Source organism: Stenella coeruleoalba (genome assembly GCF_951394435.1).
Source record: "Stenella coeruleoalba genome assembly, chromosome: 3".
Classification (NCBI taxonomy): Eukaryota; Metazoa; Chordata; class Mammalia; order Artiodactyla; family Delphinidae; genus Stenella; species Stenella coeruleoalba.
In genome coordinates this window covers 110,226,077-110,240,199 of record NC_137148.1, presented here as the reverse complement: position 1 = coordinate 110,240,199, position 14,123 = coordinate 110,226,077, and the positions used below count along the sequence as shown (strand labels likewise).

Sequence of the window (14,123 nt, the reverse complement as noted above, 5' to 3'; positions counted from 1 at the left end):
ACCAGAAGGGATGTTTCTACCCTGGGTTCCCAAACTGGCTCATTGTCAAGGCTGCTAGGCTGGCTTTCCACTCACCCAAGAGTGGCCTAGAAATGAATCAGCTTCTACAACAATGACCAACTTGTCGCTATTTTTTTTCAAGTCCATAGGTGTCGACCCTCTGCCGGCTAAGTTGTCCTATGACAAATCACATGACCAAGTGTGGGTCCTGAGCTGGGGGAACGTGCATAAGTCCCAACCAAGCCTCCAGGTATGTTGAGTACATGGAAGACAACACCCACCTGCAGGAAAGGGCTCTCTCCCTAGCTAATAAATGTCTCCTGCTTCCCTAGGTGGCTAATCACATTTATCCAAAGTATGTCCGTGAAGGCTAAGGAGAGAGTAGGAAACATCCTCAGGATAATGCCCCTTATAGGCAATGAACGGTATCTTCCGCCAGGCCTGCTATTAAAGACAGTAACACTGATGATGGATAAGATTCTAATGTCATGACAACCAGAATGTGTCTCTTGGGCCCCACCCAGCCCAGCCCCAAAACACTTGCCTCTTCTGAGCTAGGGGCTCCTGGGGCCACGCAGAAATGAACCTCTGGACTTCAAGCAGTGAGAAGGGAGCCAGGGCTTTCTTTACCTTGGGCTGCATGGGCTGGAGAACACTGTCAAAGCAAGCAGGGTACCAGATGATAAGGAAGGAGAAGGAAAAGCAGCAGCAGCAATCGTGTTCATAAATGGAAGCACATTACTGAGTGCTCACAGTGTTCCAGGCACAGGAAGTTTCAATAACTGGCCCCTGGTCCAACCTAGGCCTACATTCAGCCCTGCAGCCCATACATTCAGCCACTGCATTGTACTGCCTCTTGGGAAGAGCTTGGGACCAGGACATCTGTGGGATCCCTTCCTCCACCAGTCGGGGAAGGTCATCACCAACCCTATGTTGAGTGTGTCTGGCTCAGCCTTTCTCATCAGGGGTACATGAGAAGATTAAGCCCTACAAAAGGTGATTTGAATGCCCGGTCCCTCGATTCTCCCAATGACGGTGCATAGAACCATTCTAGATGCACAGAAGAGAATTCACCGCATACAGTGGATTCCTCGGGATATTAGGGTTTTTTTCTCTCTCAGAACCCCAGCTGAGAAGGGCTGCGGATGGAGCCAAGTTCACACTGTTCCCAAGACTGGTAAGAGGCCAGGGATACCCAGTCTACAGAAGCTTCCTCCTGGGGACTGGCCACCTGCCTTACCTACCTCTGGGCTGCTGGGCCAGGGGAAGGACACTACTTCACCTCCTACAAAACAAGACTATTGTCCCTCAGTGAACACCATCAACACATCCTGGGCCCCAGTGAGCTGATGACAAATAATAACAATTCATTAGAAGACCTGGGAGCCAGAATAAAGGTCACTTAGAACAGAGTGTAAGCCCAGAAAACTGGTTCCTCTGGCAGCTCTAAGAAAGCATGTAAGGAAATTCAAGGGGAGGGGCCACCAAAAAATATTTTTCTAAAACTAAAATTTAACAAAAAATGATTTCCTAATTCAAAACTGCAGTAGATAGATGAGTTGAAAATGCATGGTTTCTACTGAGACTCAAAACAGTAGCCTGAAAGATAAAGAAGAATCCTCAAATCACAGAATACAAGATTGAGATATGAAGTCTCAAAAGATGTTTCAAAGTCAAAAGAAGTTTAGAAAGAGAAAAGGTAATAGTTGGAATGGAGTCAAACATTAAATAAATTTGGAAGAAAATTTCCAAGTTGAAAAAGTAAATTATGTAGATTAAAAGGGATCTGTAAGTTCTAGGCTAACTTGATGAGAAATAACACATCTCTGCTCTTGGTAAAACTCTGGACTTCCAAGAATAAAGGAAAAATATTACAAGCTTCAAGGCAGAAAGAAAAGTCACCTGTAAAAGAACAATTAGGTTGGCACTGGACTTCTCACCTGCAACAGCTGCTGGAAGACCGTGGCATCATATCTACATGCTATTAAGATAAAAGGGCTGATATCCAAGGTATCATTTACCTGTCAGGACAAAAGAAAGACCTAAGGATATTCAAGAATTCAGAGAGCAGATCATGAAAGATACCAGAAGAACAGTAGGTGAACCAGATGAGAGACATCGAGATGGCGAAAGATAAAGAGGAAACAGGCCTAAGTAAGGAACCTAGAGAGGAAGGTCCAAAAATAAAATAAGATGGATGAGGAGACACTACCTGGAAATGTATTAGTAAGTGCTAAATAAGGGCATTTGAATTAGGAGAAATGGACTGAAAGAGAAATTCTGACACCAGGCTCTAACTAAAGATGATAAGTTATTTCTGTAAAAGTAAGGGTAGGGAGTGGAGGAGAGTAAAAATACTCAAAAATGTCATCTTACAGGGATAAGAGAGGATATAGAGAATGTTCTTTGAAATTAATAGTTGAGATAGTTAACTTTCTAATTATTCCAAATGTGACAAACTGGTTTCTCCTATTAAAAGCAGAGATGATGAGATTGGGTTTGGAAGGGAGGGAGAGAAAACTAGCTGTAACTTGTTTACAGGAAACCCATAAAGTGATAATAAAAGGTTGAATTGAAAGGGGTGGAAATAGTAGTGATGGTAGGTGGACAAAAAGATGTATGAGTGGAATATCAGACAAGGTCAAATTTAAGGTTAAAAGCACTAAACAGCAGAAGAAGCATTATGTGAAGACAAACGGCCAACAGGTAGCAAACAACATAACTAAATACATAATACAAGAGTGATTAAAAATACAAGAACTTGATTTACAATGCACTTAAATCGTACATTCCAAAGAGACAAAATAATGACATGGGAAAAATGAATAATATGAATAAGGAACTTGGTTTAATAAATATATAGAAAACCTTTCCTCTGCCAAATAGAAATTTTTCACTTGTCCACATATGTGTCAGTAAACACAAATAAAAATTTAGCAAATTTTGTAAAAGTCAGTGTTATAGGCTACATTATCTGATAATTAGAAACAATTAAAATGTGACCTACCTAATAAGGAAACACTCCTAGATCACTACTGCATCAAAGGAAATTAAAAGGAGAAATCACAAACTGTCTCAAAAGCAATGAAAAAGAGACTACTTCTCATCAAAACCTACAGGATACAGAGAAAGCTGTACACAAGGAATATCTGTGTCTTAAAAGCCTGCAGAGAGTATTTGTACTAAGAAAAAGAACAAAGTAACTGGCAGGAAGGAATTATTTAAAAGACTAAAATTAGTAGAAATAAAAAAAGGACAAAAACCAGTAAATCCTTCACAAACCTGATAAAAAAGAATATAAACAAAATGAGAAAAGGCATATTACTGCAGATAAAGGAGGATGAAAATAATTGTAAAATAATACTACACTGCAACTCTGGGGCAGCAGATTTTAAGACCTAGAAGAAATGGATGATTGTTTGCAAAATGCAGGAAAAAAAAAACAAACTGACCTAGTCAGAAAGAGAAAGTCAAGTACCATATGATATCACTTATATATGAAATCTAAAATATGACACAAATGAATCTATCTACCAAGCAGAAACAGACTCACAGACATAGAGAACAGACTTGTGGTTGCCAAGAGGGAAGGGTGTGGGGAGGGATGGACTAGGAGTTTGGGGTGAGCAGATACAAACTATTACATATAGAATGGATGGACAACAAGGTCCCACTGTATAGCACAGGGAAGTATATTCAATGTCCTGGGATGAACCGTAATGGAAAAGATATAATAGTTTTGTAATATTTATATAAATTTAAAAATATATATGTATAACTGAGTCACTTTGCTGTACAGCAGAAATTAACACAACATTGTAAAACAACTATACTTCAATAAAAAAAAAATTAAGGAGGAAAAAAAACTGACCTAAGAAAAGGAAAACTTGAAATAGAACAATTACCAGAGAAGAGGTTTTTTAAAGATCAAAGATCTACCATAGAAAAATGTACAGCCAAGTTTTATCAAACCTTTCAAATGTAGATCATTTTAATATCATTTGAACTATCCCAGACCATATGGAAAAAAATGTGCAACTCCTTAGTATTAAAAAATAAAACTATCACCAGTTAGAATGGGCATCATCAGAAAATCTGCAAACAACAGATGCTGGCAAGGGTGTGGAGAAAAGGGAACCGTCTTGCTCTGTTGGTGGGGATGTAAATTGATACAGCCACTATGGAGAACAGTATGGAGATTCCTTAAAAAACTAAAAATAGAATTACCATATGACCCAGCAATCCCACTACTGGGCATATACCCAGAGAAAACCATAATTCAAAAAGACACATGCACCCCAATGTTCATTGCAGCACTATTTACAGTAGCCAGGTCATGGAAACAACCTAAATGCCCATCAACAGACAAGTGGATAAAGAAGATGTGGTACATATATACAATGGAATATTACTCAGCCATAAAAAGGAACGAAATTGGGTCATTTGTAGAGACGTGGTTGGATCTAGAGACTGTCATACAGAGTGAAGTAAGTCAGAAAGAGAAAAACAAATATCGTATATTAACGCATATATGTGGAACCTAGAAAAATGGTACAGATGAACCGGTTTGCAGGGCAGAAACAGAGACACAGATGTAGAGAACAAACGTATGGACACCAAGGGGGGAAAGCTGCTGGGGGGTGTGGGGGTGTGGGATGAATTGGGAGATTGGGATTGACAATGTATACACTAATATGTATAAAATAGATAACTAATAAGAACCTGCTGTATAAAAACATGAATAAAATTCAAAAATTCAAAAAAAATTTAAAAATAAAACTATCAACTAATCTCACTTATGAATACAGAAGCAAAGTTCTAAACATGGTATTAAAAATAGAGTCCAACAATGCATCTAACTGCTCGAGCAGGGAACAAATTCCTGGGATGTAGTAATGGTTCACTCTCAGGAAATCAGTCAACATTACTCATAACACAAAACAGAAAAAAAGCTATAATATTTTCAGTAAATGCTGGAAAGGCATTTAACTAAATACAGCAGACATTCTTAATTTTTTTAAAAAAACTAAAAATAGGAATAGAAGACATAAACATAATGAAGACTATTTCCAAGAAACCAAGAGGAAATTTTGCCTAAATGACAAAACACTAAAAGCATTTTAATTAATAGCAGGAATTAGACCATTATGCCCACCATCACCATAATTGGAAAGTCTTAGAAATGCACTATGACAAAAAAATGAAATAAATTGAATAAACCTACCTTCATCTCTGTGGACTAGGGTTCAGGAAACCACTGCTTGCAGAAACTGCTCCTGGAAATGTCAGTGGGCAGAGCCTTTATGGTGAGCAATTTGGAAATGTGAACCAAAAGCCTCAGAACATTGCTTTCAATCCAGCAACTTGACCTCTCAGAACTTATCCAAAGGTGACGATCAGGGATGGGCACAAAGATTTAGCTACAACATTGTGTGTTACTGCAATGTTTATATTTGCAAAACATTGAAAATACCATCTTAATGTTTCTAAATATCCAACACTAAGGAATTGGTTAAACAAGCTTTGCTATGACTAAATGAAGGTGGTTCTATAAATGAGGCTTATTCCACCAAGGCCCTGCCCCAGGAGCCAGTGTTAGAACCTTTGGCACCGTCTCGAGTCCTGCCCATCATGCTCTCGCCCACCCACTCCCAGCTTTCAGCTGCCTCTCTCCCCATCCCACTCGATATCTTGCACCCTGCCCTTCCCCAGCTGTCACCTCTCATCTGGTTTTGTCCACTCCTCGGAAGCAGATGCTCAGACTTCCCTACCCCACACTCACTACTAACTTACATCTCCTGATACCCAGCCAACTATGTGCATCTCCTGAACCAAGCCCCTAGAGCCAGGAAATTTGAGAGGCTCAACAATTATCTTTTGGTCACAAATGTGCCCAGCCATGCGCTGGGACACAGGCCAAGAAGGAATTCATGACTCATTGGAGAAATGAGGCTGACTAGCCCATATCAGTTCGGTGGCCCATGACACCGGGTTTTGATGAAGTAACCTCTGAATATAGGGTGTCAGGGTGGTGATGCATGAATGACACTGACTGCTGACAGCCTATAATTTTCCATCTCTATTATAAGCTAAAATGACAGACCTTATATCAAGCAATGATTGCATGGCTTCTTGGAATTCTCTGGCATTTTCACCTGGACTCTCTAAGATCCAGTTTCCTAATATTGATATTTTCTTAATGCCTAGTCCTAAGCTTTTCCCATGGACTTGCCATGGAAGTGTCATTTGGCTTTTTTTTTTTAAATCACAGGAAAATAACCTAACTTTAGAGCTGCCCCAAGACTGAAAATCACAGCTCTCATCATTCTAATCCTGCATTCTGCCTGCTGAACCCTCAAGGGAAGCATGATCCAAAAAACTAAAGCCTCAAAGCTGCCCGAGAAGCAGTGCAGGTGCTGTTTGTCTTGTCATTAAAGTAAGAGGCAGAAGGCAGTCCCACTCTTAAAGGCAAAAGCATCCAGAGCTCGAGGCCATGTGAGTCACAAAGCCCCATCACAAACTGTCCTCAGCTTCAGGCTGCAAAAATCTGAATCCTTCCTTCTGTATAAATGGCCACAACATGAAGATCAGGAAGTGTCTCCCCTCCCTGGTCAGGGTCTGGCATCTGCCTCCTGTCCTGCTGAGAGGGTCTGGGCTTGTCCTTGGGGTCCTCCAGCCAAAACTGCCCACAAGCTGGCCAAGCCCCTCATCTGGCTGCAGGTCTGCCACCCTTCTGGGCAATCACCTGGAACTTGGAGGCTGAAGAGCACATGCAGAAAGCAAGAGGACACAGGATGGCTGGCTCAGTGTCTCCAGCCTGCCTGTGCCCAAGGCCTCAGTAGCTGATGGATAAAAGCCCAGCCTGACCACGGGGGTGCTTTCTGGCAGGGCCTCCAAACCATGCTCTCGTCCTGTCTAACCCCAAACATCACTTGGCTCTGTTCTGTGCTGCCACCGTGCCCTTCCCTGATACAGACACAGCAGGGACACACACCAAGGAATGGCTCAAGTCGCTTCCTGCCAAGCACGCAGGGGAGAAAGTGGTACCTCCAGGGGAACAGAGGCAGCATGCTCTGTCAAACTACCAATTTGTACAAAACACAGGGACTAATTCTTCACTTCTCACAGCAAGTCCCCTTTGTGAAACCGGAACCCTCCCCAGCATCCTAATCACAGGCATTTAAATGAAATGGCCAAGACACTATAAAACTCTTAGAGGAAAACAGGCAGAACACTCTATGACATAAATGACAGCAAGATCCTTTATGACCCACCTCCTAGAGAAATGGAAAGAAAAACAAAAATAAACAAATGGGACCTAATGAAACTTCAAAGCTTTTGCACAACAAAGGAAACCATAAACAAGATGAAAAGACAACCCTCAGAATGGGAGAACATATTTGCAAATGAAGCAACTGATAAAGGATTAATCTCCAAAATTTACAAGCAGCTCATGCAGCTCAATATCAAAAAAACAAACATCCCAATCCAAAAATGAGCAGAAGACCTAAATAGACATTTCTCCAAAGAAGATATACAGATTGCCAACAAACACATGAAAGAATGCTCAACATCACTAATCATTAGAGAAATGCCAATCAAAACCACAATGAGGTATCACCTCACAGCAGTCAGAATGGCCATCATTAAAAAATCTACAAACGATAAATGCTGGAGAGGGTGTGGAGAAAAGGAAACCCTCTTGCACTGTTGGTGGGAATGTAAATTGATACAGCCACTATAGAGAACAGTATGGAGGTTCCTTAACAAACTAAAAATAGAACTACCATACGACCCAGCAATCCCACTACTGGGCAGATACCCTGAGAAAACCATAATTCAAAAAGAGTCATGTACCACAGTGTTCACTGCAGCTCTATTTACAATAGCCAGGACATGGAAGCAACCTAAGTGTCGATCAACAGATGAATGGATAAAGAAGATGTGGCACATATATACAATGGAATATTACTCAGCCATTAAAAGAAACGAAATTGAGTTATTTGCAGTGAGGTGGATGGACCTAGAGTCTGCCGTACAGAGTGAAGTAAGTCAGAAAGAGAAAAACAAATACCGTATGCTAACACATATATATGGAATCTAAAAAAAAAAAAAGTGGTTCTGAAGAACCTAGGGTCAGGACAGGAATAAAGACGCAGACGTAGAGAATGGACTTGAGGACACGGGGAGGGGGAAGGGTAAGCTGGGACAAAGTGAGAGAGTGGCATGGACATATATGCGCTACCAAACGTAAAACAGATAGCTAGTGGGAAGCAGCCACATAGCACAGGGAGATCAGCTCGGTGCTTTGTGACCACCTAGAGGGGTGGGATAGGGAGGGTAGGAGGGAGATGCAAGACGGAGGGGATATGGGGATATATGTATGCATATAGCTGATTCACTTTGTTGTACAGCAGAAAGTAACACAACATTGTAAAGCAATTATACTCCAATAAGGATGTTTAAATAAATAAGTAAATAAATAAATATAAATAAAAAATAAAATAAATGACACGGCCAGCACCTCTGACCGGATGCCTGCTTTCTCTAATAAATTATGGAGTCAGTTCTCAGAGAGCGCCTCTGTGAGGCGCATATGACAGAGACTCTCAACAAACCAGCCCAGGTGCCTGGCATCAAGGGAAAATACAGAGCCAGTCAACGATTCCAGCGTTTAGCATTTTCATTATTTAAAACCTCGCCGCCTTTCCCAGGGTGGCCTAGGTGTTGAGAAGGTGGGACTCCCTGTCGTGGAGGAGGCTGTCTCTGAGCAGAGATGCTTAGGTTCCAAGGACCCTCCCTCAGAAGCCCCAACACAGCCCCTCCAGGTCCTCACTCTGCTGTCACATCACGGTGGCTGACAACATGCACCACAGTCAGTCAGGGGCAGGCCTGACCGAGCAGGAGAGAGCGATTCAGGCATTCACTCCTGTCTCCCCACTTCCCCTCCCTGGAAGGATGGGTCCCTGCCTACGCCATTCCCAAGCAGCTCCCGCTCTGCTCCTGGCCCGCCCCCCACCCAAGACGGTGACTTGCCCATCATCTCTCTCTCAAGCAGCCTGTCTGCCGGGGTCTCCAACCGAGCGTGCATGTGTCTGCAGGTTTCCAAGCCCCGCTGGGATGGGCCCTCACAAGGACTTCCGCTCTGTGTTGCAGGTGATCACAGAGGCCAGCACCGGTCAGGGTCAGCACCTCATCCGCACGCCCTTTGCAGGAGTGGACGATTTCTTCATTCCTCCAACAAACCTCATCATCAACCACATCAGGTGAGACTGGCCCGCAATGCCCTAACCTACTCCGTGCCCCAGCTCAGCCCTGCACAGGGCAGCTTCGCCCGGGGTGGCCCTGCTCCTTTCTCTTTCTCCCCCACTCCTCCTGGGCTGGCTTTGGAACCCATCAGGAATGGACAGAGAAATGGCCCCATCCCCAGTCCTTAATTGTTAAAGTTAAGGAAGGCACCCAGCTCCTAATGCCCTCAGGGGCCCAGTAAGGTCAGGAAGTCTCACACTTGGGTGAGGACAGCAGAGGAAAGAGGGAAACAGCTGTGGTTAATTGAGTACCCTCTCCTTGCTAGACGCAAGAAACTAGTAGAGGCGGTCTCGAATCTGTTTTATAGATGAGGAAATTTAGGCCCGGAGAAGTTAAGACACTGGCCAAAGTCACACAGCCAGGAACTGGCAGAGTCAGACTAAATGCAAAGCTGGGTCTCCTTTCAGTGCCCCGTTTGGCCTCATTCTCTGCTAACCACAACCTGTGGTTCCTCTAGGAGTCCCCAGAGCAGCCATGCAGGGGCCTGCAAGGAAACAAGGCTTCCTCGGTGTCTGGTTTGCCACCATCCAAAAGAATAGCTTAATAATACCAGCCATGGCCTCGACTGCAAGCCTCATCCCAGCCTGGCCACTCCCCTTCCCTATTCATTTCAGAGAACCCCTGACATTTTCTGTCAAGGCACCACTGCCAGAAGACTGAGCGTGCCCTTTTATAAAGTCATCAAGACCCAAATGTCTTGTGGCAGTGTTTATGCCTTCCTTTACTCTGACATCAAGCACCTTTTTCCAGGGAGAAATGACTCATTTTTGCAAGCTGAAGCTGGACTTGTAAAAATAGGGCTCTCCCATTCATCTTTGGCCAAGGGAGAAAGTAACCACTTTATGACCTCCCTACCTCACTGCAGAGAATACCTGGGACAGAGCCTCTAAAATGGTTGTAAATGGTAAAAGCCCTCAAAGAAGCTGAATTCAGCCAGGAGCCATGCAAACTCAGGCTCTGCAGAGCCTGTGTGACTTCTACATTACAGTTTCTTATAAGCATGGGGTTTTCTTTCCTGCTCTTTCCATGCTCTAGCCCTTTAAGGATGCTTTAAAGATGCTGTAAAGTGGGCATTTTCCCTACTCTGAGGCACAGCTTGTTATTCAAGAGAAAATCGTGGAAGAGATTTTTCTCTGCTCCTGTAGGTGTACACGGCACCCAAAGGCCTCTGCAAGTGAGGGGTTTAGGCAGAGGCTCTCACGATCAGAGGGAAGTCCTGCCTGGAATCAGGCCCTTCTGCAGCTCATAACCAGCCTCCAAAGAGGAATTTCACGAAGTCCAGATATGGCAGCTTCCACCTACTGACCTCTTCCACTAAAGCTCCCTCTTGGATTTAATCCTCCCAGCAGCCCTTGGAAGGAACTACCCTCTTTATATTCGCAGGGGCTTGAAGAGGCAAGCAGCTTGCCCCAGGCTCTGCAGCTAGCAGGGCACCGCAGCAGGGCCAGGCCATCTAGCTGTAAAGGTAAAAGCTGTCCTTAGCCCCAGCCCAAAGGGGCTTCCTGCGACCAGCATCATCAACGTGGCCAGGGAAGAGGCTGCCCTCAACCCTTACCCACGTTCGTCTCCAAGGGCAAGGGAGCATGGACAGGACATCTGTCCTTGTTCTCTTGCACCTGCATCCCCAAGTTCTGACCCAGCCGGTAGTCCAAAAACCACCTCAGATATAGACTCACCTCTCTTGTCCTCCTAGCAGGCAGAGTCAGGGCAGACACCTCTTGTCCTTTCCCTCCAGCCACAGGCCCGCCACTTCCCAGCTGCCACAAGGCCTCTGGGGAGCTGAATCAAAGGCATCCCCGAGGCAGAAGCTGCTGAGGCACAATTATGCTCTTCCTTTACCATTTCTAAAGATGCGTGCATATTACAAGAGCATAAATCCAGGAACGTTTTGTAACTCAGCTGCATTTGGTTTGAGATCATAGATGAATCGCTTATGAAGCCATCTCCTGCAGAATGGTAGATCTTATTAATAGGCTGTTAGTCACCAAAGGGTTATGATAAAGGAAAAGAGAAAGGATGCCATCGTTTGAGACAAATGACCTATCCCCTACCCAAAAAGTCCTCCTGACCTCTGACCTCAGTTTGCGTCTCCTCCCAGGTTCGGCTTCATCTTCAACAAGTCTGACCCTGCAGTCCACAAAGTCGACCTGGAAACACTGATGCTCCTCAAGACCATTGGGCTGCAGAGCCACGGCTGCCTGCCGCAGGCCATGGCCCACACCCACCTGGGCGGCTACTTCTTCATCCAGTGCCGACAGCACAGCTCCTCTCCAGCCGCCCCGCAGCTGCTGCTCGACAGTGTCACGGACGCCGTGGTCGGCCCCAACGGCCACGTTACCGGCACCCCACACATTTCCCCCGATGGGCGCTTCCTAGTCAGCGCCGCCTCCAGCAGCCCCCAGCTTCACGTGCAGGAGATCACGCTGCGGGGGGAGATCCAGACCCTCTATGACCTGAAAGTGAGCCAGGGCGTCTCAGACGTGGCCTTCCAGCCCTCCTTCACCCAGGGCGACCAGTACTACGTCTATGCCACGCTAGAGACAGAGCCGGACCTGCTCTTCCTGGAGCTGTCCACGGGGAAGACGGGCATGCTGAAGGGCTTGAAGGAGCCGCCCGCGCCGGCGGGGCCGGCCCGAGCCTGGGCTGGGCCCCGCAGGATTGTGAGGGACAGCGGGCTATTCGGGCAGTACCTCCTCACGCCGGCCCGAGAGTCACTGTTTCTCATCAACGCGAGACAAAACGCGCCGCGGTGTGAGGTGGCGGGAGTAAAGGGAGGGACCACAGTGGTGTGGGTGGACGAGGTATGAAGCAGCCACGAGCGCCGCCTGGTACTGACACCGCAGCCCCAAGCAGGCACCCTGTACATTTTTACAGACAAAAGCAAAAACCTGTATTCGCTTTGTGGTTCAACACTGGTCTCCTTGCAAGTTTCCTAGTATAAGGTATGCGCTGCTAACAAGATGGGGGTTTTTCTTTAGGACGTATGATTTCTGCCTTGAGCTACGATGAGAATATGCTGCCGTGTAAAGGAATCATTTCTGCGCCCAGCTACGCGCCACGTTACCTGGGCCGCCATGGAACCAGGAGCTCCTGCTTTCCAGGCGGATGCTTCTGTCGGTTGCCTTCGCCTAGTCATTCTCCAGGGTCCGGCCAGACTTCACCCTGATGTGGCCTGAAGACACAGGCTCCCCGGAGCAGGGCTCTCCCTCCTGGCGTGAGAGCCACATCGCCCTCGCTCTGGACCTCATTTTCTCCTTCGCAGTTGCTTCTTGCTTTTCTTTCCATTTGACTTCTTGTAAGCCTGAGGGAGAGCCAACAAGACTTATTGCATCTTGGGGGATGGGGAAATCACTCACTTTATTTTGGAATTTTTGATTAAAAAATAATTTTTTATAATCTCAAATGCTAGTAAGCAGAAAGATGCTCTCCGAGGTCCAGCTGTATTCCTCCCTGCCTTAGGCCATGGCTCTGAGAGTCACCACCCCACATCCAGAAAGAAGACAATGGCCACCAAGCAATCGTGCTCCTCTGCACCAGGGACACCCCCAAGTGCAGATGAGGCCACCACATTGGTAAAGGCTCCATTCTGGGTTGGGACCCCAAGAGACCAAGACAAACCCTGCGTGCCTGCTTTTCACTACTGAAGGGGGACATTTATTAGCCAGCCCAGTACCCCAGATTCAGGGCAGACCAGGCTTGCCTGGAAAGGTGTGTGCGGCCTGCAGAACAGTGGCCTCCAGGCTCAATGCAGAAACCCGAAGGATACAAGTGGGGTTCAGGCGGGTTCCTTAGGCTATCCCTTTTAAAACCCCATTTCTCTTCTCCCTGTGGCCCTCGCACTCAGCTCTGGCCACCCCAGTCCCTGCATCATCATAGCACAGACAGCACATTTCAGTGTTTCTTACACTTAGGTCCCTCTCTCCCCAGTAATACACAAGGATACAGGCTGGCACTGCTGCATTATTCCCAAATGTCTCAGGCTGTGGTAAGCTCTCCACTGGGCATCAAAGAAGTACAGCCCAACAGCCCCATGAAGAGAGCCCATATCAGAGAATCTCAGCAAGGAAGAGGCCCCCTTGGGCTCTCAAAACACCCCTTTCCTTCTCGTGCACATCAGTGGTCAAATCGCATTTGTATGCCTTCTGGCTTGAAGGGTCATTTTTCAAGCCACCTGAAGTTGGAAGAGGTGGTCCCATCACAGACACATTAGGTTAGATGTCTTCACCTGCCAACTTGGCCATGAGTTTCTTGGGCTGCTGAGGAATGGCCCCTTTCAGAGAAAGGAAGACACAGACCTTGCCTCACTGGAAACAGAGCTTCTCACTCCTGCCTAACTGCCCAACCCACCTGCCCACCACAGAGTTCCCGACATTGGCCAATCCTCTAGTGTGTTTCATGCATCTCAGTCCACCAAACTCTTGTCCCCAACAACTCCCAGGGTGTGCCTAGACAAATACATTCATAGATTTTTTTTTTTTAAGATACAATATGTAGATATAGGTTGAAGAAACTGACCTCAAAAGCCTAATATTTAGTTTCACAATAACTGGGATAGAAAACACATCTCACCTTTTTTTTTATTCCTGCCTCAATGTCTTGACACATTTTCTTCCAAAGTCTCACTTCTATCCCTGAAATTCTCCAACTTTCGTGAGCTTCTTCCTTTGGAAAACATCTTCTGAATTGTGGCAGCCCCTGGAAGAAAAAGAAAGTCTCTGAGCCTACATGAAGAAGAGTCCACCAACTGCCAGGCCAGAACACTGGCCCCTCTGGACTGCAGGACTGCTGAGTAAAAGACCAATCCAGTCCCAACT

General features: G+C 45.7%; 1 protein-coding gene across 1 annotated transcript in view; it reads left to right on the top strand.

Annotated features, from left to right (window-relative positions):
• Positions 1 to 13,277, top strand: part of FSTL4 (follistatin like 4) — a 440,804-nt gene extending 427,527 nt beyond the window's left edge. Inside the window, exons 14-16 of the mRNA XM_079916826.1 lie at positions 143 to 250; positions 9,157 to 9,266; positions 11,408 to 13,277. Coding sequence (XP_079772952.1) covers positions 143 to 250; positions 9,157 to 9,266; positions 11,408 to 12,116 — 927 coding nt within the window. The 3' untranslated portion in view covers positions 12,117 to 13,277. The remainder of the gene's footprint in view (positions 1 to 142; positions 251 to 9,156; positions 9,267 to 11,407) is intronic.
• The last annotated feature ends 846 nt before the right edge of the window (positions 13,278 to 14,123 follow it).